The 25,524-nt window shown below is 46.5% G+C and overlaps 1 protein-coding gene and 1 pseudogene across 1 annotated transcript; one reads left to right on the top strand and one right to left on the bottom strand.

Annotated features, from left to right (window-relative positions):
* Nucleotides 1–10,702: 10,702 nt before the first annotated feature.
* Nucleotides 10,703–20,740, top strand: LOC147668307 (uncharacterized). Its single transcript, XM_086948620.1, has 2 exons — nt 10,703–11,882; nt 20,709–20,740. The coding sequence occupies exons 1-2, from the start codon at nt 10,703–10,705 to the stop codon at nt 20,738–20,740; spliced, it is 1,212 nt and encodes a 403-aa protein (XP_086804746.1).
* Nucleotides 20,741–23,766: 3,026 nt separating this feature from the next.
* Nucleotides 23,767–24,664, bottom strand: LOC147668306 (uncharacterized; annotated as a pseudogene).
* Between the last annotated feature and the right edge of the window lie 860 nt (nt 24,665–25,524).

The raw sequence follows: 25,524 nt of genomic DNA, 5'->3' as shown, positions 1-25,524 counted from the left end.
CCCTCAAATCTATACCTTTACTTTCCTTCACTTGAGCACCAACTCACTCTCCTTTCATTTTCCCCCTTTGTTGAATTTTCTGAATTTGTAAATAAACTGCAGTAGCATTTATTGAATTACTGTTGTGTTGGGTTACTTGCATTTCTTGCATTTTTTGAGCTGAATCAAGCTAATAATACATCTCCATGCGTTTGTATATTCAGATTTATTCTGATTTTTTGTTGAATGTGAAGCAATAATATCCACATCACTAGTCGTGCTTAAAACCTATATCTAGGACCACCTTCTTTACATATTTACAGTTACCCAGGTCCTATTGATTATTTGGGTCTACCCCATTGTTTTCAATGAGATCTGCATGCAGGCTGCCTGTCTCAGGCTTCAATTCATATGAGACAGCTTACAGGGTTACTGTTCCTGCTGCAGAGATCAGTGTGTATGTGTAACGTGACTTCACACGCCACTCCTCATGAGACAGTTTACACACAGGGTTACAGGAGCTGCTGCGTAGATCTGTGCAGACCACGGGCTGCACTCCCCACCAGAGATCTGACAGGGCTACTGTACCTGCTGCACAGAGACCTCTGTGCAAAATGTGGCCCGAGGCTTCGCGGACTCTTCGTGAGACCGCTTACGGGGTTACTGCATACGCCACAGAGATGCTACAAACGACAGGCTGCTGGCGCCCTCCAAGCACAGCAGATCATGTGAAAAAATCTGTGTGCATCGTTACAGGGCGATCAAAGGCTTCTTTCCCCGTGAGGCAGTTTAAGGGGTTACTGTAAACGCTGCAGAAGGGCGTTTGCAACCTGCAGGCAGCTGGCTGAAGCACCAAGAAGGCCGCACCGGCAGCGCACATACATCTGAATGCAACACGCAGATCGCAAGTTCGAATTCCACTAAAAAAAGCTCTTGGAAACGTGCGGGCACCCTACAGGCCCCCTCACAGTGCGTAAAACGCACCTGCCAAAGGGATGTGTGTGTAACCTGCAGGTCACACCTCACTAAGATAGCTCAGCGGGTTAACACGCTGGTTCAGAGGCACCTGCCCAACCTGAAAGCTCACTGCCCTTGGCATCTCTGCCTTGAAAGGATATGCAGGAATTTATATCAGTTTCCTAACCGATTATTTCAAGCCCACACTGGACATAGCCAAGACCGTAACAGACACAAAATAAGCGCGGCCAGGCAAAAGTGAAAGCAATTGTGCTAAGGCCACGCTATTTAAAAGCAGGTTTGTGCTCAGAACCCATGTCCCATTTCTAAACAAAGTAGATTTAATTTACAACAGTGATGTGTACTTCAAGTAGCTGAGTAGTGACAGCAGCCATTCTCTAGTGCATACTGTGGAGATACAAGGTCATCGGGAAGATACACATGAGTTCAAGGTGAATATGCCATGCACTGAGAAGAGATAAATGAGACACAGCTCCATAAAAAAAAATCGGTCACACAAAAGACAAATGTCTATAAAGCAATAGGTAGATCATATGGAGACTCATATGTTTAAAGACAGGTTAAAACAAGACGGAGGGAAGGCAGAGAAGGGGAGGGGGGAGGAGATGAGGGTGTGAAGCAGCAGGGGCCTTCGAAGTGTAGCTAAGCTTCACTTCAAAGGTGTGGGAGGAGTGCTGCTACGGCCTGGGGGAAGCTGGCTGGGGAGGGGGAGGAGAAATCCAAGTAAGGCTGTGTGCGGGGAGAGAGAGGGGAGGTGCTGGAGCTGGGGAACAGATGGCCGTGAAAGTAAGTTTATGGCCCAAAAGCGCGTGCCTGTGGCCACGTGAACTCGATGAAAACCGCCCGAAAAAACCCGTGGTTTCACGAGTATTTTGAGCACTTGAATTCTCGCCATTTCCCATTCCTTCGGAATGGAAAAGGCGAGACCTAAAAACCATTACATTTAATTGCATTGGACAAATTCGTCTAATTTTCAACGAGGTGGAGTGTAGTATTTTGAAGTCTCCAGTAGATTTGTATTTTAAGGGTAATTAAAAATAGGATGATTCGTTGTATCACAAAATTCTAGCGATGTTCAGTTCAAAATTTGTAAAAATAACCAGAACAATTATTACATTAAAAAACAACATTACATTCAATTGCTTGGGGAACATTCCTTTATTTGGAAATTCTGTCTGACTTGCTCCTTACCAGAAAAATGATAAAAGACTTGTTAAGTTTCAATAACTGTGTTTCAATTTTGCTGTTACTATAAAACTCCTCGCAAACTACTGTTTAATAAAGTCTGGCTTAACATATTTTGCTGCAATCCTTACATGAAGAATTTTAGTTTGTATAAATCTCTTTGATTGGACACTGCTTGCTCAAAGCATCAATTCTGTATTTTATTCTGCAGTCTTATGATTAATGAGTTGCTCTGTTTTGCTGAACTGAGGTTTGGATCAGTTGATATGTTAATTCGTGTTTTGTTCATCCAATTCATCTCCCCGTAATGGTCACTTACTCCTCTTACTTAGCATAACAATAACACATCTCCCATACAGCAATTACTTTCTAACCCTCTATCATGGACCAGTAATGCTGGCCTTGGTAACGGTGGTGATGGTGATAGTGGTGGGGTGGTGATAATGATGATGGTGGTTATAATAATGGAACTGAAAATGGTGTTAGTGGTGATGGTGAACGTTGTAATGGTGATGGTTGTAGTAATTATGTTAATAATGGTGTGAAGGTGGCATTATTCATGGTGCTCTTAATAGTGGTTGTGGTAGTAATGGTGGTGGTCATGGTCTTTCTGGTAGTGGAGATATTGGTATTGGTGGTAATCGTGGTAGTAGCAATGCTTGCAGCAATGGAGTTATTGGTGGTAGTAATGGTTGAGGTGCTGGTGGTTGTAATGGTTCTGCTAATGGTGGTAGTGGTAACAATGGCGGGCCTATCAACCCTTAACCAAGGTGGGGTAGAGTCCTTTGGATTTATATTAAACAACCCCTCAATCCAGAATTCCTTTTTTGATAAGTCTCTGGATATTCATGAACACTGGGAGAAAATGTAATAAAAAATCCCCGTGATCCATTTTTCAAAAAACAATATCTCTCATGAAATAAACATCAGGGATGGAGCAATTTTTTGACAAAAATATGCTCCGGTGGAGTTAAATATGAACTAATTCTGGAGGATAGCATTACAAGTGTCTATACCCTGCTTTGCTAAAGATAGTGGGTTCTCAAATTAATTAGCACTCCATTGCTCAAGGGTGGGGAAAGTCTCTATCTCTTGTGCCCTCTGCCTAGCCCAAGGGTGGGATGGGTTTAAAAATATATGATAGGTGAGTTGTCACCCACTTCTACACCCTGTTCCCTTTTGGGAACAGTGTGCAGGACTGGAAGGCAGCTGACCCACTCCCTTGTGGCCAACAAAATTGTGTGGGCCTTGGAAAAGCGCGTCACCCATAATCCGCAGACGCACCCTGTTCCCAATTGGAAACAGGGCACAAGAGCAAGTGAACTTTTTTTGTTTTAATGCCCTGCCTCAGTTTTGGGTAAGTAACTTCCTATCCTCTAAAGCAACGCAAGTGGCCAATGAAGCATTGCCTTCACTCTCCCTTGAGCAAGGCGGAGATTAGTTCTTTGTAAAACACCTGTTTGGTCAAGAGTGAGGGGGATGGGGTCTCAGTGCTGCCCTGGGACATGTTAACAGTTGGGCAAGACAAGAGGGTATGGTGTGCATTTTTCTACTGGGGAGTTAGGCAAGGCCAGGAGGGAAATAAACTCCTACCTCCCTTAGGAAAGGTGGTTGTAGGTAACTTCATAAACTACTCCGTGTTAGACCTGGCACCATTGGCGTGGGTCTGCCTTCCATTTTTGCTGTTGCCTCATGTATTTTTGCTGGTGTTAGATGCTTTGGGCACTGTGCCACTGCTATCCAGTGCCACAGTGCAAGCGCTTCCTACTGTAAATTGATGTACTAATCAGTGGTCCTATGTTTGGCTATTTGGTTTACTTGTCAGACCCTAGTCTAGTGCACTGGGTGTGCCCAGGGTGTGTAAATCCCAATGCTGCTGGTGGGCCTGCAGCACTGGTTGTGCCACCCACAGAAGCAGCCTTGTAAAATGTGTCTAAGGTCTGCCATTGCAGAGCCTGCGTGCAGTCTGGTACTGTCATGCTGACTGGGCAAGTGCATCCACTTGCCAGTCCCTAAACCTTCCCTTTTCTTCATATCAGTCACCCCTATGGTAGGCCCAAGGGCAGGGTGCATAGTAAGAATAAGATAGGACAAGCCCTGATGTGTGTGGCATGTCCTTATAGTGAATTACAGCCATTTTCGTTTTTCACTATTGCAAGGCTACTTGTTCTCCATAGGCCAGAATGGGCTGTTAGAGCAGTTACATTTTATAAGCCTAACTGTCTCAGAGAACATGGTAGAAATTCGAGTTTGGTATGCCTGAACTCAGAATAATAAAATACATCTTTTAGTAAAGTTTATTTTAATATTCTGTGTTTGCAAATACTACTTTTAGAAAGTAGGTATTTGCTTGTCTAACCATTCAAACCTGCCTCTGCTAGGTTGTGTATTCCTATGTCTGGTTTTGTGAGTGACAGGGCTGGGGAATTCCAGGAGACAGGATAAGTCACCCAGTGGTGACTAGAGGGATCTGCATCTAGATGGGAGGGAGGAGTTGCACCTGAACCTTGAATACGGCTGTGCCTGCCTTCAACAATGCTGGCTCCACCCTCTGGAGAGCGACTGATGTCTCTGCCCTGCAAACTGAAAGAAGAGAAGGAGTCCTGTAAACAAAGTGCTCCAGGACTGTACTTGCCTTCCACAATGCTGGCTCCACCTCCTGTGGGTGTCTGATGTTTCTGCCCTGCACTGTGAAAGGAAAGGAGAAGTCTGGTAAACAGAGTGCTTCAGAACTGGTTTGGACTGGGCAAAGGCCCCTCTCCCCTCACAGAACAAAGGATTTTGGGGTCTAAATATTGGGACCCTGATCCCATGAAATTAGATCACGTTGGACTACAAGAAGAAACCTTTACTGAGGAGAGGAACCTGAAGAAACTGAGGAGAGACTATTCCCAAGCTGAAGTGCTGCTAGGGGGATTGGCCTGCAGTGGTTGCCTTACTGCCAAAGGAAGGAGAAAGGAACGTTGTGTACTTTGCTTTCAACTTGTGAAGGATCTCCAAGGGCTTGGAAAAGAGCTTGCCTCCTGCTGAAGCCTCAAGGACAACAGACTTCACCCCCAGCTCCCCAGAGTTCTTGTGGAAGTGCCTGCTGCTGTTTTGGGCCTTCTGAGGAACTGCGAGTCGCAAGGAGCTGGAAGCGCGACTCAACAAGAAGAAGCGCGTCGCCGTCGCTGGGCCTGCCATCGCAACTCTAAAGAAGGGTGTCGCCGCTGGAACTGTCGCACTGCACCGCATCGGAGAGAAGCGTGCCACAATGAAGAGGAAGCGTGTCTCCGTCGCTGCTGCTGCTGTCGCAACTCAGAAGGAGCGTGTCGCCGCTGTAGTTGTCGAACTGCACCGCATCAGGAGAAGAATCTCACAACGAGGTCGGAGCGTGTCGCCGTTGCTGTGCCTGCCGTCGCAACTCCGAAGGAGGGTGTCGCCGCTGGAACTGTCGCATTGCGCCGCATTGACCAAGAGCACCTCGCATCCCCGAGAAGCGAGCCGCCGTCGGAGCTGCTGCCATCGCATCTTGGCTGTAGTTGTCGCATTGAGGGAAGCTTCACGCATCGTGGGCATTCCCGAGAAGCGTGCGGCATCTGGAAGATCTTCACTTCTTTATTTCTTTGTCTCTGAACCTTGCCGCATTTCCCATCGCTGCGACATTGCTTGTCGTGGAAGCGCAACACAACTTAAGGTACATTGACGCAGAGTGTCGCATCTAAGAACCGAACTGAACTAAGCTTAAATCTACCACCTTAAAGTAATCTTAGTGTGTATTTTTGTCGTTTATGGTCTTGTGTTAACTCTATATAAAGTTAACTTATTTTTTATATAAAACCTGTGTGGTGTCCATTTGTAGTGTTGTCACTGGGTTACTGTATGTGGTCACAACTGCTTAACTTACAACGTCTCTGAAGTAAAGCCCTTCTGCTTGTGCCAAGCTACCAAGGGGGTGAGCAGGGGTTATTTTAGGAGTGGTACCCCCTTACCCTGACAAGAGGAAAGGGTCCCTACTCGTCACAAGGACCTACCTGTGCCAACTAGAGACCTCCAAATCTAACACTCCCTCTTAGGCAAGGCGGTTGGCATTCGGGGCCAAACACAATGGTCATCTTTGGAGAAGGTGATAGGGTAGAGGTCTCCTTTTCTTTTCCACCTTGACCCTAGGTACAATGAGGGATGCAGATTCATTGTAACCCCCTCCTCGCCTTTAGGCAAGCAGGGAGGGTGCATTTCCCCTCCCTGAGGCAGATGATGGTTTTCCCCAGTCGCCCTTTGGCACAATGAGTGGGGGTTATTGTACAATCCCTTCAGATCTTTCCGGAGGACACAATCCTTATAGCCTGGTTCACATAGATGAATTTGTAGGGAACAAGAAGCGAAATCCAAAGTAATTGTTCAAAGTTAAAGAGGATAGACTTAATAACTTCACAAATCTTGCTTCGTGGAGGTGGAGTCGTCTTTTCTTAAGTTTAAATGCTGACCATGATAAGTCACCAATTGTGTCCTCCGGAAAGATCTTTTTCGGACTCATATTTACTGGTGTGACCCTAAATCGCTGGTTCATCTGCATTAAATAACAAGATTCATGGTGTCCAATATCGGTGCACTATTTTTGTCTTCTTGGCCTTGAAAAAGTCTCCATGAGACGAAACACGTGTCGGCAGGACAAGCTGGAAATATTTTTAATGTTTATTAAATAAAGATTTGAAGTCTAACGCTTTGTCTGGATTCGTATTTTGGAAGTCCATTCTTTATCAATGAATTGTAATCTTGAAACTTGTGATTAATGACAAGAACTACTTGGATCATTACATACCTTATGAGAGTGCCTGATAATACCTGTTTTTTCCTTGGTACTTAACATTTAGCTGAAAATTGTTTTTCAGCTAAATCAACACTCCTGGTGGTGGGTGTTTGACAGGATAACAGAGCACCTCACACAAAGAACTGTATATAATTTACATTACACGTATACTTACCTAGAGAATTGTATTGTTCATATGTGCTGACGTTTTCTCATTTGGAGGAACACTACTACCACAATCTTGTATTGCATACTGTTGTCATAATTCAAAGTATTATTGATCATAGAACTGAAAATATACGTTTTATAGAAGTGTTCCCTATAACCAGTTGTGTGTAATAAGTTAGAATACTGTTTAGGCTGAGAAATAAAGTTCATAGTGTGCACAGGCCCGTTTCATGTAATTCTAGTAGGCCTGAAGAGATAAGGTCGTTTCTTTTGATCTGCATGTGCTAGTTAGAATCAGGTCGTGTTAAGCATAAATCGTGGACCATGCTCGCAGGTTTACGACTTGTGAGATAAGCTGGAGGCCGGAATTTGGGGCCCACTTCATGGGTGTCTGTTTGCAGGTGCGAGGGAGTTCCAATCAAGAGAGTGATGAATAGAGCTCTGTTCTGGGAGACAGGCACAGGCCTGGAGGAGGGTTCAGGAATTTCTTGGGGGGTACCGTCTTGCCGGAGAAGAGCCTGAGAAGCAAGGTCAACGCTAACAATGAGCCCAGAGGAGTATCAGCATGGAAAAAGCCAGAACCGACACCACGTGAGGGGTGTACGTGAGGGGCGTCTCTGAGGGGCGTTTCTACTGTAATTGTGATTTTGTATTAGGGACAGCACCCCTGGGTGGAGGTAGAGCAGATGGCCTGAGGAACCTAAGAGAGCGGATGGGTAGGCAGATAGCGCATAACTGCGATGCACAGATTTACAACAAAGACTAAGGGAAAGAGAGTGATCTTCTTTGGAAGTCACCACAGCTGACACCTTTTTAGGTTAAGATCTTGCTAAGTAGGGATGTCACTTAGTCTAGTGTAAGGACAGTCTAATTTGGATTTTCCTTCCCTTTTGTAAATGTCACACAAGTTACAACTTGTGTCTATTCTTGCAACCTTGATGATTTTTGAATTAGTTTTGGTGATATTCTTCTGTCGCCTAAGAGCATTTAGAGAATTCATGTTTGTACTAATGCCAGTGTATCTTTTGAACCTTATATTGAGATGTTTGTATCTCCAGTTATCTTTGGCTTTAAAATAAAACTTTTAAAACTTATTCGTAGTAAGTGGTTCTTCAGAGTTGTGCAAAGTCTTAAACTGATTAACCTAGTAGTGGATTGCTTTTTTTACTCTATGACAGGTAACAAAGGTTCAGTCGACCTGAGTCGGGATCTAGATCTATAGTGATCTGATAAGAGATCAAAAATCCCGCCGTAACAGTTGGTAGCAGAGGATGGTTACCTTCTAGAGGAAGGTGATCTAGACTAAGTTAAGATTACCCCGAGGCCCTTAGAGATCGAGAGATGAGCAGCAGAAGAATCGCCTGCCGAATAAGGTGCTGACGGTGCGAGAGAAAAGCAGCAGGGTCAGACGAGAGTGAGTATAATAAGGGTCATGCGTTGTCAGATTGCGGTGTTTTGTGTTGTATCAGTATTGTAATGTCATGTGGAGTTGAATGCCTGTAGTGTGATTGAGGGAGGGTTGTGAGCGCGTACAACCTGGTGAAAATCTTAAGTTCAGAGAAGAGCTTAAGTGGTTCGGTGTATCGAACATCCAGAGTAATTGTCGACCATTGTAAAGGGGGTCATGAGGTACCATTGATCGCCCGCAGGACCGTGATAGGGGGAACGCAAGAGTGAGTGTATGAGTAACGGACGCAGGTCGGAAGTTACTGTGTGTAAGTAACCTATCAGTCAAGGCGATTGTCTAGACGTTCACGGAAAGACATTTCATCAGTTAAGGTGACAATTACAGTTAAACTGTGGGCGTACAGTCAAGGAAAGTGATCGCTTGATCGGAAGTAATCATTTTTCAGGGTATGAATGGGACGCATGCATGACCGGGAGACGAGCTGAGAGAGGAGGGGAACTGCTGCGAAGGGGAGACGAGTGACGTCAGAGAGAGCCGCGCTGTGATAGGCCGGTTGGTGTGAAGCCGCGCTGTGATAGGCCGGTTGACGCGAACCGCGCTGTGATAGGCCGGTTGGTGTGAAGCCGTGCTGGGATAGGCCGGTTAGCGAGAGCCGCGCTGGGATTGGTGGATTGTCATCAGGAAGTAAACGAACGCAGGGAAATAGGGAAAAATTATAGATTTTGAACATGAAGTGTTTTAAATGCTTGAGAGCGATCTTTAAGAGAAAAAGGAGAGAATCTTATTACGGGGAAGAGGCCCCGCCAGAGGGTACACCAGCTCATTATATGGCTACGAATGTTGGGTTGCATACTATACTGTGGCTTGGTACTTGGAGTAAGATCACAGAAGGGAACGAGGAACTGACTTTTCCGAAATACGGAACGTTTAGATTAGAAGTGTTGCACCAGCTAAAAGCAGTTATGTCTTCATTGAGACCTTTGCCTAGACCAACACAGTTTGAGGCCCTTAATGTGTGGATTAGGGCGGCGCACGACAGGAATCAGAACAGGCATCAAGAAAGGGTGAGACGATCAGTAAGAGCAGTACAAGATGCCAAATGGGATGCGGAAACCAAGAAATGGAGGGTACAGACTATTTAAGTGGATAAGTTGTACCCAGTGAGAGAGGTTACAGGAGATAAGAGAACCCCAGAGGAGGATGATGAGAGCGAGTCAGAGGATAGCCTAATAAATAGGTTGTTGATAGATAGACCGCCTCCGTACAATAGGGAGATGGAAGGTATCGAGCTCCCAAGGGAAGATAGGGTTGGCATAGAGGAGAATAGACCACTCCCTATAACGGATTGGGTATCTACCAAAGGTGAGGAAACACCTCAACCTAGTCCTGTACAGAGGGTAGTCGGAAGGTTTGTGGTGCAGAAGGTGCCAGCAACGGAGTGTGTTGAGTCTTATGGATTGCCAGATGCTCTTCAAGTACCCGTTACCATAGGTCCTATAGTGTCGGTTTATAACCCAGAGAAAGTGCGAGAGGAGGAACAGGTACGGCTAGACAGAGAAAGAGCTGAAATGGAAAGAAGGAACAACATGACAAATGCCTGGAGGCAATTGCCAGGACCGACAAAATGGAGCACCCCATTGGATTCAGCAGTGGATCCCATAACAGAACAGGGGGGTCAGAGAGGACCGATGGATCTGAGAGGACCACGACCGAAATCCTTTAAGGAATTGAGGGCTGACTTGAGGGAATGGGATGCTGCCACAGAAAGTAACAGGTCAAGAGCGGAAGCTGAATGGGGAAGTCGATGCAATGGGACATTGTCTCACTGCGGGGCTAGCGAACGCGGTCAGGAGTGGGACGGTAAGAGTCAGGAGAGTAGAGGAGCTACCCGTCATATCCACGGTGGAAGTAGGCAGGAGCAAGAAGGTAGAAGTACAGAGTGTGGAAGGGCGTCTCGTCTCATTCACAGTGAGGGAGACCAAAGGACGCAAGAGTACAGGGATAGCTTTAAGTGCACCCTCCATGCACCTGGCGATAACGTACAGCATTGGAATCGCGGGAACATGGGGAGCCACGAGGTGTCTCACCATGCGTCAAGCGATCATGGGCAGGAGCGGGATCGCGGGAACATGGGGAGCCGCGAAGGGTCTTGCCATGCGTCGAGCGATCATGGACAGCAGGGGAATTGCGAAAGCATGGGGAATAATGGAGTGTCTTACTATGCATCTAGAGAAACCAGGCAGGATGGGAAATGTGGGACTATGGGGAATAGAGAAGTGTTTCACCATACACCAAGAGAGGATGGAACTGCATGGGACCTGGAGAGATGGGAGCATGGGAGGACTCCCCATAACACGCCTGAGCCCAGACGTAGGACTCAGAGCTGTGATGGGAGAGACGTGAATGGGCTCTCTAGAGACAGCATACTGAAAGCTGTGATAAAGGCAAAAAGGCTCGATGTGACCAGTTTAAAATCTGACCTGGACGAGATAATAGATGGTGCGTTGCCTTTAGAAAGGATTGACATGTACGAGCAAGATGAGCTGCTGTTTATAGCAAAGGATATTACTCGAAAGGCAAGAGCAACTCACGAGAAATTGTCTGAACTGGCAGACAAGTATATGGTAGACGTATCGAGAACAAAGGCATTACAGGGTAACCATAGGCTGCATTATTCAGATCAGGACCTGGATGAGAGGAGGACAACTGGATTAAAAACACACATAAGGGAACTGATCACAGGAATAAGAGCATGGAGAGATCTGGATAAATGGGAAGAAAGGTGGTCCAAGAAAGGGACTGTCAGGCGGAGCGCGATTGTGATGTCCCCGGAGGGAGGGCCACTGTGGATGGAGGCATTCCCTTTGCGAGAAATAGCGAATGGGAATTATGTACATGTGCCCTGGAGTAGGGGAGATTTGGCTGCGTTTACCAACTCATTTCCGAAGTTAAGAGAGAATCCTGTAGAATGGTACAAACAGGTAGAGAGGTTTGTCAAGATTTCAAAAATACTGTGGATTGATTTGAACACTTTATTCGACATTGTGGTCCCAGGAGACTTGTGGACAGCATGCAAAGTTAGTGTCGAATGGCCCACAGCAAAACCAAAAAGAGATGCTCGTACTAATGGTCCGTCAGAAAGAGTAATGATAAAATATGAAAAGGTGATGACATGGCTGAAAGAGAGGGTGCCACCGCAGGATATAGATTGGGTGAAAATAGACCGAACTAGACAGGAACCCAAGGAGACAGTCCATGAATTTTATGAGCGATTGCTGAAAACGTTCAAACAATACAGTGGATTAGATGTAATGGATCCCAAAGACATAGGACAGTTTGTATCGAAGTTCGTTTTGGGGTTGAGACCTGATATTTGTTTGATGATTCAGCAACACTTAATTTGCTGGCAAAACAAACCATTGGATGAAATTTTGAGATACGCAAGGTATTGCAGCAATGAAATAGATTCCAAAGCAAAGAAACTTAAGGAGAAGTTGATGATGGTTCAGATGCAGTCGGCTGGAAAGGGTGGACAGCAGCAACAGGGAACAGGGACGATGGGAAGGAGATCAAATAGTCAGAATAGAGACAACGAGGAAAATCCGAGACCTAGAATAGACTTTGCTACATTGAAAAAGACGACAAAGTGTCACCAGTGTCACCAGGTGGGACATTGGAAACGCGAGTGTCCCTATAACCCTGAAAACGGAGAACTGGAAGTAGAGGAGGAGGAAGTTCAGACCGTTCCAGTCCAAGGGGTGACAGTACCAAAGGGTAAGGTGGCCAAAGGGGGGACTTCGGCTCCTCGAGCTCAGTTCCCGCAAACACCAAAGATTACGACAGGGGGCAAGACCTATAGACAAATGCCTCTTTTAGTAGGAGGAGAAGAGTGTTACTACGTTGATCCACTAACTGGACGGCGTGTGAGTAGAGAGGAGGACTGTACCCTCGGGGCAGTTCTAGAGGTGGACCAAAGAGGACCGTTTGTTGAGGCTGAGGTGGCGGGGTGTCCTACGACATTCTTAGTAGATACCGGAGCTACTCGATCAACTTTGAGATCAGCCGTGGTTCCGGATCTGCCAATGTCGGGGGAAACAATTCAAGTGGTAGGAGTCGCAAATAGGAGGATGACTAACCCTTTGACGGAACCAGTGCTAGTGAGAATAGGAAACTACAGCGATGAACATCAGTTTGTAGTATGTGATTCTAGCCCTGTGTGTCTGTTAGGGAGAGACTTATTGTGCAAACTAAATTGCACAATATACTGCACGCCTCAGGGAGTAGAGGTACAGACTAACGACGATGATGCCACCTTTAAAGTTGCAAGTTCAAGAGTATGCGTAGAACTGTATCCTACCCTGACGGTGGAAGAGCTCCCTTGGGACTTAAGAGATACTGTGTCATCTGAAGTATGGGATTTCACTGGAGAAGAGATAGGATTGATTAAAGGAGTAGAACCAGTGAAAATCATGATAAAACCGAATGTTGAATATCCAAGAACGCCTCAATACAAATTGACCCCGGAGACGATTGCAGGAATAAAACTTGTGATCGACTCCATGATTAAGCAGGGAATACTGGAGGAAATCGTGGGTAGTCCATGCAACTCCCCGATTATGGGTTTGCAGAAACCTAGCGGGAAATTTAGAATAGTACAGGATCTCCGAAGGGTTAATAACATAGTTGTTTCATGTTGTCCAGTGGTACCGAATCCATCAGTAATATTGTTTCAGATACCATTCCAAGCTGAGTGGTTCACAGTGATAGACCTTTGCCAGGCTTTCTTTTCAATTCCATTACATGAGGAGACCCAGTTTCTTTTTGCATTTAAGCTGGAAAATCGTGTCCTAACATGGTGTCGTATCCCACAGGGGTATACAGAAAGCCCATCGATTTTCAACCAGCTACTGAAGAAAAATCTTGAAAGTCTAGTACTACCACAGAACTCGGTTCTAGTTCAGTACATAGACGACCTACTTGTTGCGTCAGGAACAGAAGAAGCTTGTAAGGTAGACACCATCGCCTTGCTGAACCATTTAGCTGAAAATGGACATAAGGTGTCTCCGAGCAAATTGCAGTACTGTCTGACAGAAGTACAGTACTTGGGTCACCGAATTGAAAAAGGAAAGCGGAAGGTGTCACCAGACAGGATAGAGGCGATCATGAAGATGAATTCGCCTACGACACAAAGAGAGGTCAGGATGTTCCTAGGAATGGTTGGTTATTGCCGACAGTGGATAGCTTACTTTTCCCTGAAAGCAAAACCCTTACAAAAACTGACGCACAAGGAGGTGAGCGATCCGGTACCCAGGGACAAGGATTGTTTGATGTCGTTCCTACAGCTGAGAGAGGACTTGTGCCGTGCTCCAGCTTTGGGAATGCCTGATTACGAAAAACCATTTTTACTTTACTGTTGCGAAAGAGAAGGTTGTGCTTTGTCAGTCCTAGCACACATTCATGGAAATGCCTGTAGACCAGTTGCATATTTTTTGGCTACTTTATACCCAGTAGCCGCAGCGTTGCCCGGATGTCTCAAATCCGTTGCTGCAACGGGTGTCCGCATTGAAAGGTGTGAAAGCATTGTGATGGGACACCAATTAGTGGTGTATGTACCTCATTCTGTGGAACTGTTAATGACCAGGACCAAGACACAGCACTTGACCAATAATAGGCTCACGCGCTACGAGCAAGTTATTCTTGCTGCGGAGAACGTGACCCTTAAGAGGTGCTCTGTTTTGAATCCTGCCACTTTGATGCCACTTCCTAATGATATAGAAGACGAAGAATATGAAGATCACGATTGCCTTGATGTGACTGAACTATGCACCAAGCCAAGACCAGATATTGTGGATGAGCCGTTGACTGACCCTGATGAAATTTTCTTTGTTGATGGCTCATGTGTAAGAGACGATACTGGTCAGTTGAGAGCAGCTTATGCTGTTTGCACCATTACTGGAGTTGTGGAAGCCGCTTGCCTGGAAGGAGTACACTCCGCTCAGGTAGCCGAAATCATTGCATTGACACGTGCCTGTTTAGCAGGTAGCAAAATTCGATTCACCATTTACACAGATAGCCAATATGGTTTCTGTGTAGTTCATGACTTTGGGCAATTGTGGTCTCAGAGAGGTTACATGACTTCTTCAGGTTCGCCTATTCGAAATGGGGAGTTTGTGCGACTATTGTTAGAAGCGTTACAAGGTCCGGCAGCAATTGCCATTGTTAAATGTGCAGCACACACCAAAGGTACAGATTTTGTGTCCCAAGGAAATCGTTATGCCGATGAGGTTGCTCGCTACTGTGCGGAGCAAGGATACTCTTTCACGGAAGTGGAAGTGGGTGGGACACAGGAAAAGACAGAGTTAAACATGATGCTAGAAACAGTTGATACTTGGGATGATTTAAAAGACATGCAAGAGAATGCATCAGATTTTGAGAAAAAGACATGGGAAACTGCAGGTTGTGTAAAAAGTGAAATGGATTTGTGGATTTCAGCAGATGGAAGGGCAGTATTACCAAATGAATTAGTGAGTCCAATGGCATGACAGATACATGGTCCAGTACATTTAGGAAGAGATGCCATGCTGCGGGTATTTAGGCAGACTTGGTATAACCCAAAGTTCAGAGTAGCCGCAGAAGCAGTGTGTCAAAGGTGTGTAACATGTCAGCAATTGAACGTAGGGAAAAGGACACCAGTTACATTGAGTCACATTGGGAGGTCTGGTGGGCCTTTCAACTGAATGCAATTAGACTTTATTGAGATTCCAAAAAGCAACCGCCTCAGGTATGTTCTGGTGGTTGTATGCATATTTTCCAAATGGGTCGAGGCATACCCGACACGCAGGTGCGATACACTCACAGTAGCAAAGTTGTTGCTTAGAGAGTTAATACCACGCTTCGGGGTGCCGACCTCTTTGGAATCAGACAGAGGGACACATTTTAACAGTGAAGTTGTGAAGATGCTTTGCTCTGCATTAAATATTGATCAGAAGTTGCACTGTAGCTATCGACCAGAGGCTTCGGGGATCGTGGAGCAGATAAATGGAACTATAAAATCCCGAATGGCCAAAGTGTGTTCATCGACGTCCTTAAGCTGGCCTGATGCCCTGCCCTAGGTACTCATGAGTATGCGTAGCACACCAGACAGGAGAACAGGCCTCTCCCCACACGAGGTTCTAATGGGGAGGGCAATGAGACTTCCATCTGTTCCAACTACAGCTTTGTTGAATATCACAGATGATCTGATCCTGGATTATTGCAAGGGACTTTCTGATGTCATTCATTCTGTGTCTCTTCAGGTGCAGGCGGCTGAAATTCCATCTTCCAGAGACCTATGTCATGACCTGTGCCCTGGTGACTGGGTGCTGGTGAAGAAGCACGTCCGGAAGAACTGCCTAGACGTGCGCTGGAAGGGACCCTACCAGATAATTCTGACAACGAATACTGCTGTAAAGTGTGGAGGGCTGCCAAATTGGATTCACGCCTCCCATACTCGAAGAATTCCAGCACCCCTGGAAGAAACAGCTCCTCTCACAGATGAAAATCCAGCTGTGGACGGCGAACCACTAGAGGGGATCAGTCAAGCTGTGGGGGTGTCGGAGGAAGCTGGGAGTGCTTCAGATCAAGCGGAAGAAAGACAGGACGACAGTGAAACTGAAGTTGCCACAGAAGGAGAAAGTTGCTGTGAATACGGCTCAGACACTGATCAAGTCAAAAGTGATCAAGAACCGAGTGTGAGGACAAGAAATAGGAGAACAAGGCGTGGAGAAGCTAGTTGGCCTGAAAGGAAGAAGAGGCCGAGCTTGAAGCTAACTCCAGAGAGAACTCTTGCTCCTATATCTCAAGACTCAGATCTGGACGAAGGTGCACAGAATCAAGAACAGGAGGGTCCAAGAAGATCAAGGAGGCTGCGAGTGCCCTACAGAAGATACGCCACTCCTGAGTGGACCTACCTAGCAGCAGATGTCTAGTGCACGGAGATCCGGGAGGGTGAGGGAAGTGACAGTGACCAGTACTGACCCAATCATAACATTGGAAGTGGTGTTGTTGGTACCTGGACTTGAGATCGAAGGGTTGCTGACACTCACTGTCCCCAATCCTCCTTATCTGAGCAGAATAAGAGAACTGGTTTTAAACAGAGTAGAATTTCCGACTTTTGGTCCAACGATACCAGCACTCGAGGAGATCATTCTTCGCTTAGAAATTTTAGAATACGTGATTAGAGCCGCTGGAACACGCATGATTACAGACTGCTAAAGACTTTGTAAATAAACAGATTGAGAGATAACCTAGCGCCAAGTGGAAGAAGAAGAAATTTAGGGACTTTTCCATTTAGTGGACGGAGAAGGGCTAGGGTTGTCTGTTGCTATAATTCAAAAGACTGATCTTGCACAAGGGATTATCAGCTTCCAGGTGTGGTTCGAAAAGACCGAATAAGCAAGGAAAACACTGTTGAAGGAGCAAAGAAAAGAGACTTTGTGTTGTGAGAGAAAAAATAGAACTACACTGTCTTGAGATCATGGAGGCCGGCAACCCGAACCGCAAGGCAAAATGCATAGTAGGCACACTTTTAGAGGGAGTAATTTTTCTTATAGTTTTAGTAGTTACTGTATCATATATAGTGGTACATGAAAATGAAGAGAAGGCAACAAAAGAAGCAAAAGTTGTAGTGACACCGAAACCTACTACTGCTGGTCAAAAGGGGGACAATACAGAGAAAGATAAAGCTTTGCTAGCAGCAGAAGCTCGTAGGTTGCACGTAGATGAATCACAAGGAAATTTCAAATCAAATGCATATGCTAAATTACTTTATGAATACATTGATGCTATGGATGCAAAGGACTGCTATGTTTGCATGCAATTGCCAGCTTCTGTAGACGAAGGTATTAGGTACCATCATCTTCCATTGACTTATGGAATCACATGTAGTTTGTTGCTTAGTATATTTTATGGACGCGATAGCTTTGAGTATTATTTTTCAAACTTTGACGCTGTTTTACCAGAGGTCCCGGCCTACAAGCACATGAACAAGTGGGATTGCTATAAGAGTGAAGATCGATTAAGGAAATTTTTCATTCCTTGGAGAACGCTGGATACTTCATATGCCCGAAGAAATAATTTGACTTGTAAAGTGTCAGAAATTGAGAAAAAATGTATAGGGCAGGTGGATGATCGATATAGGAGGCAGAAGATCCTAAAGGCTTCGGGCCAATGGAAAACAGATTGGACCGAGGAGGAAAAGTCACACGAAAGGAAGGGTAGTAATGGTCCAATAGCTTTAGATCGAGTGCAAAGAGGGAAACTATGTATATACAGGGGTAAAACCTACTATGAGAATGTGTTTGTGGGAGAAGTAAGTTGTGAACATGCTTTCCAAATAGAATACTATACAAAGGATTTCTTGAAAGGAATGCAGGTGATCCCGAATGTATATTTTGTCTGTGCAAGAAATGCATATGTGAAACTACCGGATAATTGGTATGGATCATGTTATTTAGTCATTGTCTTCCCCAAAATATACCATGCTAAGGATCTAGAAATCATAGAGGGAGGAAAACAAGCCAGAGGGAGAAGGGATGTAAGCAATGATGAGGTAATTGGAGATGTATTTGGTGCTATGTTCCCTCTTTTAGGGTTAATACTGAATGACGTCAAGATTAGGAGATTGGCAACAGTTGTAGATAGGTTGTCTGCCAGTACTGCTAGATCACTAATGCTGGTGGAGGGAGAGATGCAATCGATAAGGGCAATGGTTCTCCAGAACCGACTTGCTCTAGACGTTCTGTTAGCCAAAGAGGGAGGAGTCTGTAAGGCTTTGAAGGTCCAGGAATGTTGCACTTACATTCCAGACAATTCAAAACCTCTTGAAAAATATATACAGAGCATCACTGAAATTCATCATGAGATTGAGGATCTAACACAGGTGAATGTGTGGGAAAAAGTGGTTCATGGAATGGGTAAAGTTGGAGGTTGGTTTGCCAACCTAGGGAAGGGTTTCATTTGTACATACTGAAACCTATCATCATAATAGTGATTTGTGTAATCACATTGTGGGGGTTGGTGCGGCTGTATCAATGGTATAGATCAAATAGGTTGCAAAGATCCATGAGAGAGCAGGAGCAGAGGTTAGCTGCGATGCAGGATAACCAGTACAGGAGTCTGAGGGCTCTAGAGATGATGAAGCGAGGGAGCACTGCAACGAGTTCTGTTTGATTCAATTCATACCCTCAGGGATGGTGTTGTGATGGTGATGACCTCTAAAGGTCATCAAAGGGGGGAACTGAGAGAGCGCACATCAAGTAAAATGTAGAGGTGCACCATATTTAAAAGCACGTTGCACCAGTCTAGTTAAAGGAACATATAAGAGTGTCGAATTTATAGAGTGCATACATATGAGTGTTTAATTAATACAGAGTGCATATATCAGTGTGAAAAGCTAATGTAGGAGTGTTTAGAGAGGTTAGAATGATATTAAATTCCATGTTATGTGGCTGTTGCAGAGGAGAATGTAATGCTGCTAAACGTAGAAATGTGTAGGCCTCATGGCAGTTCACTGAGAAAGAATACGTGCCTTTACAATTTCACATGATATGGATTACTGTTGTCATAATTCAAAGTATTATTGATCATAGAACTGAAAATATACATTTTATAGAAGTGTTCCCTATAACCAGTTGTGTGTAATAAGTTAGAATACTGTTTAGGCTGAGAAATAAAGTTCATAGTGTGCACAGGCCCGTTTCATGTAATTCTAGTAGGCCTGAAGAGATAAGGTTGTTTCTTTTGATCTGCATGTGCTAGTTAGAATCAGGTCGTGTTAAGCATAAATCGTGGACCATGCTCGAAGGTTTACGACTTGTGAGATAAGCTGGAGGCCGGAATTTGGGGCCCACTTCATGGGTGTCTGTTTGCAGGTGCGAGGGGGTTCCAATCAAGAGAGTGATGAATAGAGCTCTGTTCTGGGAGACAGGCACAGGCCTGGAGGAGGGTTCAGGAATTTCCTGGGGGGTACCGTCTTGCCGGAGAAGAGCCTGAGAAGCAAGGTCAACGCTAACAATGAGCCCAGAGGAGTATCAGCATGGAAAAAGCCAGAGCCGACACCACGTGAGGGGTGTACGTGAGGGGCGTTTCTGAGGGGCGTTTCTACTGTAATTGTGATTTTGTATTAGGGACAGCACCCCTGGGTGGAGGTAGAGCAGATGGCCTGAGGAACCTAAGAGAGCGGATGGGTAGGCAGATAGCGCATAACTGCGATGCACAGATTTACAACAAATACTAAGGGAAAGAGAGTGATCTTCTTTGGAAGTCACCACGGCGGACACCTTTTTAGGTTAAGATCTTGCTAAGTAGGGATGTCACTTAGTCTAGTGTAGGGACAGTCTAATTTGGATTTTCCTTCCCTTTTGTAAATGTCACACAAGTTACAACTTGTGTCTATTCTTGCAACCTTGATGATTTTTGAATTAGTTTTGGTGATATTCTTCTGTCGCCTAGGAGCATTTAGAGAATTCATGTTTGTACTAATGCCAGTGTATCTTTTGAACCTTATATTGAGATGTTTGTATCTCCAGTTATCATTGGCTTTAAAATAAAACTTTTAAAACTTATTCGTAGTAAGTGGTTCTTCAGAGTTGTGCAAAGTCTTAAACTGATTAACCTAGTAGTGGATTGCTTTTTTTACTCTATGACAGGTAACAAAGGTTCAGTCGACCTGAGTCGGGATCTAGATCTATAGTGATCTGATAAGAGATCAAAAATCCCGCCATAACATAGTCTTGACACCTCTGCTGCGCACCTTGTGCCGGCAGGCCACAGCGTGCCGCAACAAACAGTTACCTCACTTGAAATCCAGGGCACCGCATAGCGCACCGGCCCTCCGAGGTGCCTGAACACAGACAGTCTCCCCAAGATTCATCTCAGTCTTTAAGTGACGTGTTCGAGCAGTAGCGTTGAGGACCACCGGCAAGCCGGTCCCCCTTTTTACCGCCAATCCATTGCACACTTCAATCCTACCCCGTCTTGGGGTCCATCCAGTCACTCAACCTCCTTTGTTGAGCATGCCCCTTCGTTGTTAACTGTCAGCGCTCCGCCACAGGGTGAGAAGCTACCTGGCGCACACGCCCCCCCCCCCCACCGGCGTTGACTGTGCTTCCGAATAGCCCCCAACATTGTATGGATGAATATCTCTATTCCTTTTGTCGACAGGTGCTCACCATTGTGATGGAACAGTTCAGTAGACCCCGGATTAAGCAATCTGTGCTGTATCGTACCCATTGAAGGGCCACGTAAGAGTTTATGTATTGAAGAATTCAATTTCCGCACAGAGTCATTAATGGCCTTCACCGAGGCCCCACCCAGCCAGAACGACCTTGGTATCACCTCTGACCACAATATCAATGCTGTAGGTAGATAGTTTTGAATCCTAGCCAGGACTGAAAACAAGGTCTCTCGAACTCCTAATCTGCCTAAAGGCAACATGTCATTCCCGCCCACATGAATCACCAAAACGTCCGGGCGAGGCATCTCTCCGGATTCTACCGCTTGTTGTAGGTGTACCAAAAGATCCTGTAACCGTAGTCCCCGTACCCCAAGCCAGTGATATGTAAACCCTGCTGCCCCCTGTGCTGCCTCCAAACCGGACCCATGAAATTGCTGCTCCGCACTGCAAATCAAGGTATGCCCACACCAACAAATATGCACTGTTTTGCGGGAAACAACTGTAACAGAGAGAGAATTGGTGTTAAGACCAAGATTGAAGGCACCCTGAGCATCACTTCTTCCCTTAAACGAGACTTGGCTGGACATACCGATGAAAGCAATCTGACTGCCAACTACCCACTTTTTTGATTGCATCTGCTGTCAATCCCATCGCTGCTGCTGTGGTGGCCGCCCCTATGCGAAAGGAATGGGAGCTAAACTGCGTGGAATCCTCACCTAGATGTGCCAACGCTTTCCTAGAAACCTGGGTAAACTGGTACCTTGTCATTGGCACGCCATCTTTGTGCACTAGAAGCCTTGTTGAGTGGACCACCGGGCGTACCTTAAGATATTCCCGTGTCAATGCTACTGGACAATATGCAACTTGATGAGCCGCAAACAATTTCACCCAAGTGCCTCTCCCGCAAGAGTCTGTCTTTGACCGCTGGATCCTTATGTGGACTGCCCCTTCTTCTAGAAAGACATCTGCCAGGCCTAACCCACCTTCCCACTGTTTGGATGCTGCCACCAGCTCAGAGACACGAAACGCCCCAAAAAAGGCAAGCAAGTAAGCCAGACTGAATAGCTTTACCTCATATTGACACCGGCACACCGACTGTAAGGCCCCCACAAGCCTACCCAACCTTTCAACATTTATAGGTCGCCTAGTGTCTCGTGCTCCCGGTGCCAAACGCTCCCAACCCCTAATGGCATTTTGCACCCTAAAATCTTTAGTAGGATCCCTAACACCATGCAAACCTGCGAAGAAAGCAATGGCAGACATCTGCCTCTGCACTAAGGAGAGTGACCTTCCCTGATCCTTCTGGCCCACCAGAAAACCCAACACACCTTCTGGTGTGAAACGTTTTTGCTGCTTGTCTGCTCTGAATGTCGCATTGTACACCCCCCAAGCCCTCTCGTACATACGTTTTGTCTGGGGTGCCAATGCTGCTGTAATTAGGTCTGCGGCAATGGGGCACCAAGCCTCCATAACTCCTCTGGGAACTCCGCCATCACTTCGTCTGCCTGCGGCCACCGTGCCCTGAACTCTGCCATCCTAAATCGAGACAAAGCGTCAGGCACTGTATTATCCACACCAGGTACATGTTTGGCAGCAAAATGCACGTTATGCAAGAGACACAGGCGAACAAGCGTCTTCAACAACTGCAGCACCATGGGGCATCTTGCGCTCTGATTATTAATGGCCAACACCGCAGACATACTGTCTGACCAAAACTTTACTCTAGTGTTCGCTAAAGAAGGCCCCCAAATGTGTAAGGCAACAATTATAGGGAACAATTCTAAAAAGGTAACGTTGCGTGTAAGCCCACACTCAACCCATTGCTCCGGCCAATGTTTCATGCACCACTTAGAACCTAACACTGCTCCAAAACCGATGCCGCCCGCTTCATCCGTATAGAGGTCCAACTCAGTGTTGTTGCACTCAGGCTGCTGCCACAAAAGTGTTCCATTGAAGTTATCTAAGAACTCCCTCCATGACTCTAAGTCCTCCCTAACATCTGTCGACAACCTCGTGTGATGGTGCTTAGCCCGTAAGTCAGACATTGCTCTAGCTATGTTTTTTGAAAAAACTCTCCCCATGGGAATCACTCTCAGGGCAAAGTTCAATTGACCTATCAAGACCTGCAGCTGATGCAAAGTAACCTTCCTGGCTGAGATGCAGGCATTAACCGCCTCCCTGAATGACTGCACTTTTTCATGAGGCAATCTACATTCCCCTGCCACTGAATCTATCTCGATACCTAGGAAGCATAGGCAGCTGGTAGGCCCTTCTCTCTTGTCTGCAGCTAACGGAACCCCCAGCGCCTGGGCAAGCTGCCGGAAACCTTGCAGCGCCCTCCCACATGCCTTATCACCAGGGGGACCCATGAACAAGAAGTCGTCCAGGTAGTGTACCACATCATCTGACAACACCAAGTCCCTGACAGCCCATTCCAGGAAACGGCTGAATGTCTCAAATACAGAGCATGGGATGGAACATCCCATGGGCATGCACAAGTCCATAAAGAACTGTCCCTCAAACGTGAAGCCCAGCAAGCAGGTATCCTCAGGGTGGATGGGAAGGAGGCGGAAGGTCATTTCTATATCTGATTTGGCCATTAGCGCCCCTTTGCCTAATGTCTGTAATTTTGCAATGGCCTCGTCAAAGGTGGTGTACCGTACCATGCATAAGGCCTGATCCAAACCATCATTTACCGATAGCCCAATGGGGTGCGACAAATTATGAATCAAACAAAATTTGCCCGGCTCCTTCTTTGGCACCAACCCCAGTGGTGAACAGACTGAAGATTCACAAGGTGGAGAATTAAAAGGCCCCACCACCCTGCCCGCAAGCACCTCCTTCGTAATCTTGTCCCGGACCACCTCCCGCTGTTGCAGGACTGACTGTTGATTTTTTGGCGGGACTGATGAAGGGGGTACGCGGGAAGTAATGCGGAACCCATCCTTGAAACCATAATACAGCATGTATGCATCTTTGACATTATTGTATTTACTGAAAAAGTGCGTGAGAATATGCATCGGTATTGGTGACGGACGCTCGGGACTAATGCTTTGGCAGAATGCTCTTAAAGGGTGTTCGCTCTCTTTGCTTGCCTTGTTTTTTAAAGCACTTGAACTCTGGATGTCCCTGCCTGCCACAGAATGAACAAATGTGCTTTAACTTACAGGCCGCCCCCTTGCTACATTCCTTTTTGTTGTACTGCCAGCAGGCCAATTTTTTGTCTCCAAAACTTTTGTTGAAACGAAATGACTGAGCTGATTTCCCAGGTGTTTGAGCCATATTAAACTCTGCATGCCAAATATTTATCTCTCTTTGGTCCCATGCTATCTCCGGCTGGACAGCCTTCATCTGCCTAAATGTAGTATCGTACTGCATCCACGCCGAACCCTGGAACTCGGAGGCCGCCCCGTGTATGAGGGACATGTACCCAAACAACTGCGGTGCTAATGATGGTGTTTTTTTCTGTTAAAATCGCAGCATAAATAGCAAACCCTGTCACCCAGTTCCGCAAGGACCATTCCACCCACAAAGTTTTTGGTTTAAACTCCCTCTCTTTAGTTGCTTTGGGACGACTTGGAACCACCCCTGCATTGATCAAATCAAAAACGTTCACAAATTCCCCCTTGTGAAACTTGTCCCTAGTCTCCGAAGGAACATGCCAAGAAATCGCAGAAGAGGGGGCTAGCACCAAGGATGTAGACCCAAATATTAAAGGAGTCACCACTGGGGGTGATTGTACTACGCTCGCCCCAGTTGCAGCCAGCGAGGGGGAAGTCTGCCCTTCCCCCAGCCCCGCTGTAATTGGAGTCCCACCTGTCTGTGCCCACACTTGAGCCGCCACCGCCCCTTGTGATCCAGATACTGGCAGTGGTCCGGATAGTGGTATGGCTGGCACCCCTCCCAACGCCCCATGGGCCTGATGTGCAACAGAGATCCCCATTGCTTGCAAGCCCCCGGAAGTTCCAGAAGCCCCCCCCTGGCCCCTGCATCGGCAGCACCATTAACCCTGCCGTATTTCCCGGGGGCTGCATGGCTGTAGAGCTACCTGCCGCTTGTGAGACCACTGGTGCCCCCCCCCCCGTGGTGGCTCCCCCGATGCTGCTGTTGTGGATATTGCCATAATGCTCTGCCCCACCGCCCCCACCATCATATTGAGCACGGGCCCCTGCGCTGCTTTGTCTGTCCGACGCGCCACCATGTCCTGAATGATTGACTCACCCCCCACCGTGGCCAACATGTCCGGTTGTGGGTGTGACTTGTCCTGCTGCCCCTCTCTATATCGGGCAGGGACCTTCCTTTGTCGCTTTGTTGCCCTGCCATCCGGCCGCTGCTCTGGCTCTCCAGCCAACTTTTGAAGCGCTGCTTCCATGCCATGCCGCTGTGCCGCCTTCCAAAGGTCATTGATAGCACCAAAATCATCTTGTGCCCCGGGCTTCCCGGAAATGGGGCGAGCACGCTTAGGCGCCATGTAAGCCTGCTAGCGGAAACAAAAGACAACTGTTAACTTCATAATATCGCCATGAAACACACCCCCTACCGGCTAATGGGTACCACCCCCACTGTCCCCCCAAAATACTGGGTATTACAAGCTGCCTTATCAGTAACCCAGAACTAATACATGATGCGTGCCTATGATCACCAAATGCTAGCACCACCTCCTAGGCGCCTTCACCAGATTTTCTAACCAAAATCCACCTATCGCCACGCCAGATCACATGTCCACTGAAACCCAGCTATGATTTGTTACCAGGGACACCACTTTAAACTAATTGGAGGAGGGTGGGGGGGTGGAACATTTCC

The sequence above is a fragment of the Lissotriton vulgaris genome, unplaced genomic scaffold (genome assembly GCF_964263255.1).
Source record: "Lissotriton vulgaris unplaced genomic scaffold, aLisVul1.2 SCAFFOLD_7571, whole genome shotgun sequence".
Lineage (NCBI taxonomy): Eukaryota > Metazoa > Chordata > Amphibia > Caudata > Salamandridae > Lissotriton > Lissotriton vulgaris.
This window is presented reverse-complemented; position numbering and strand designations above follow the sequence as displayed.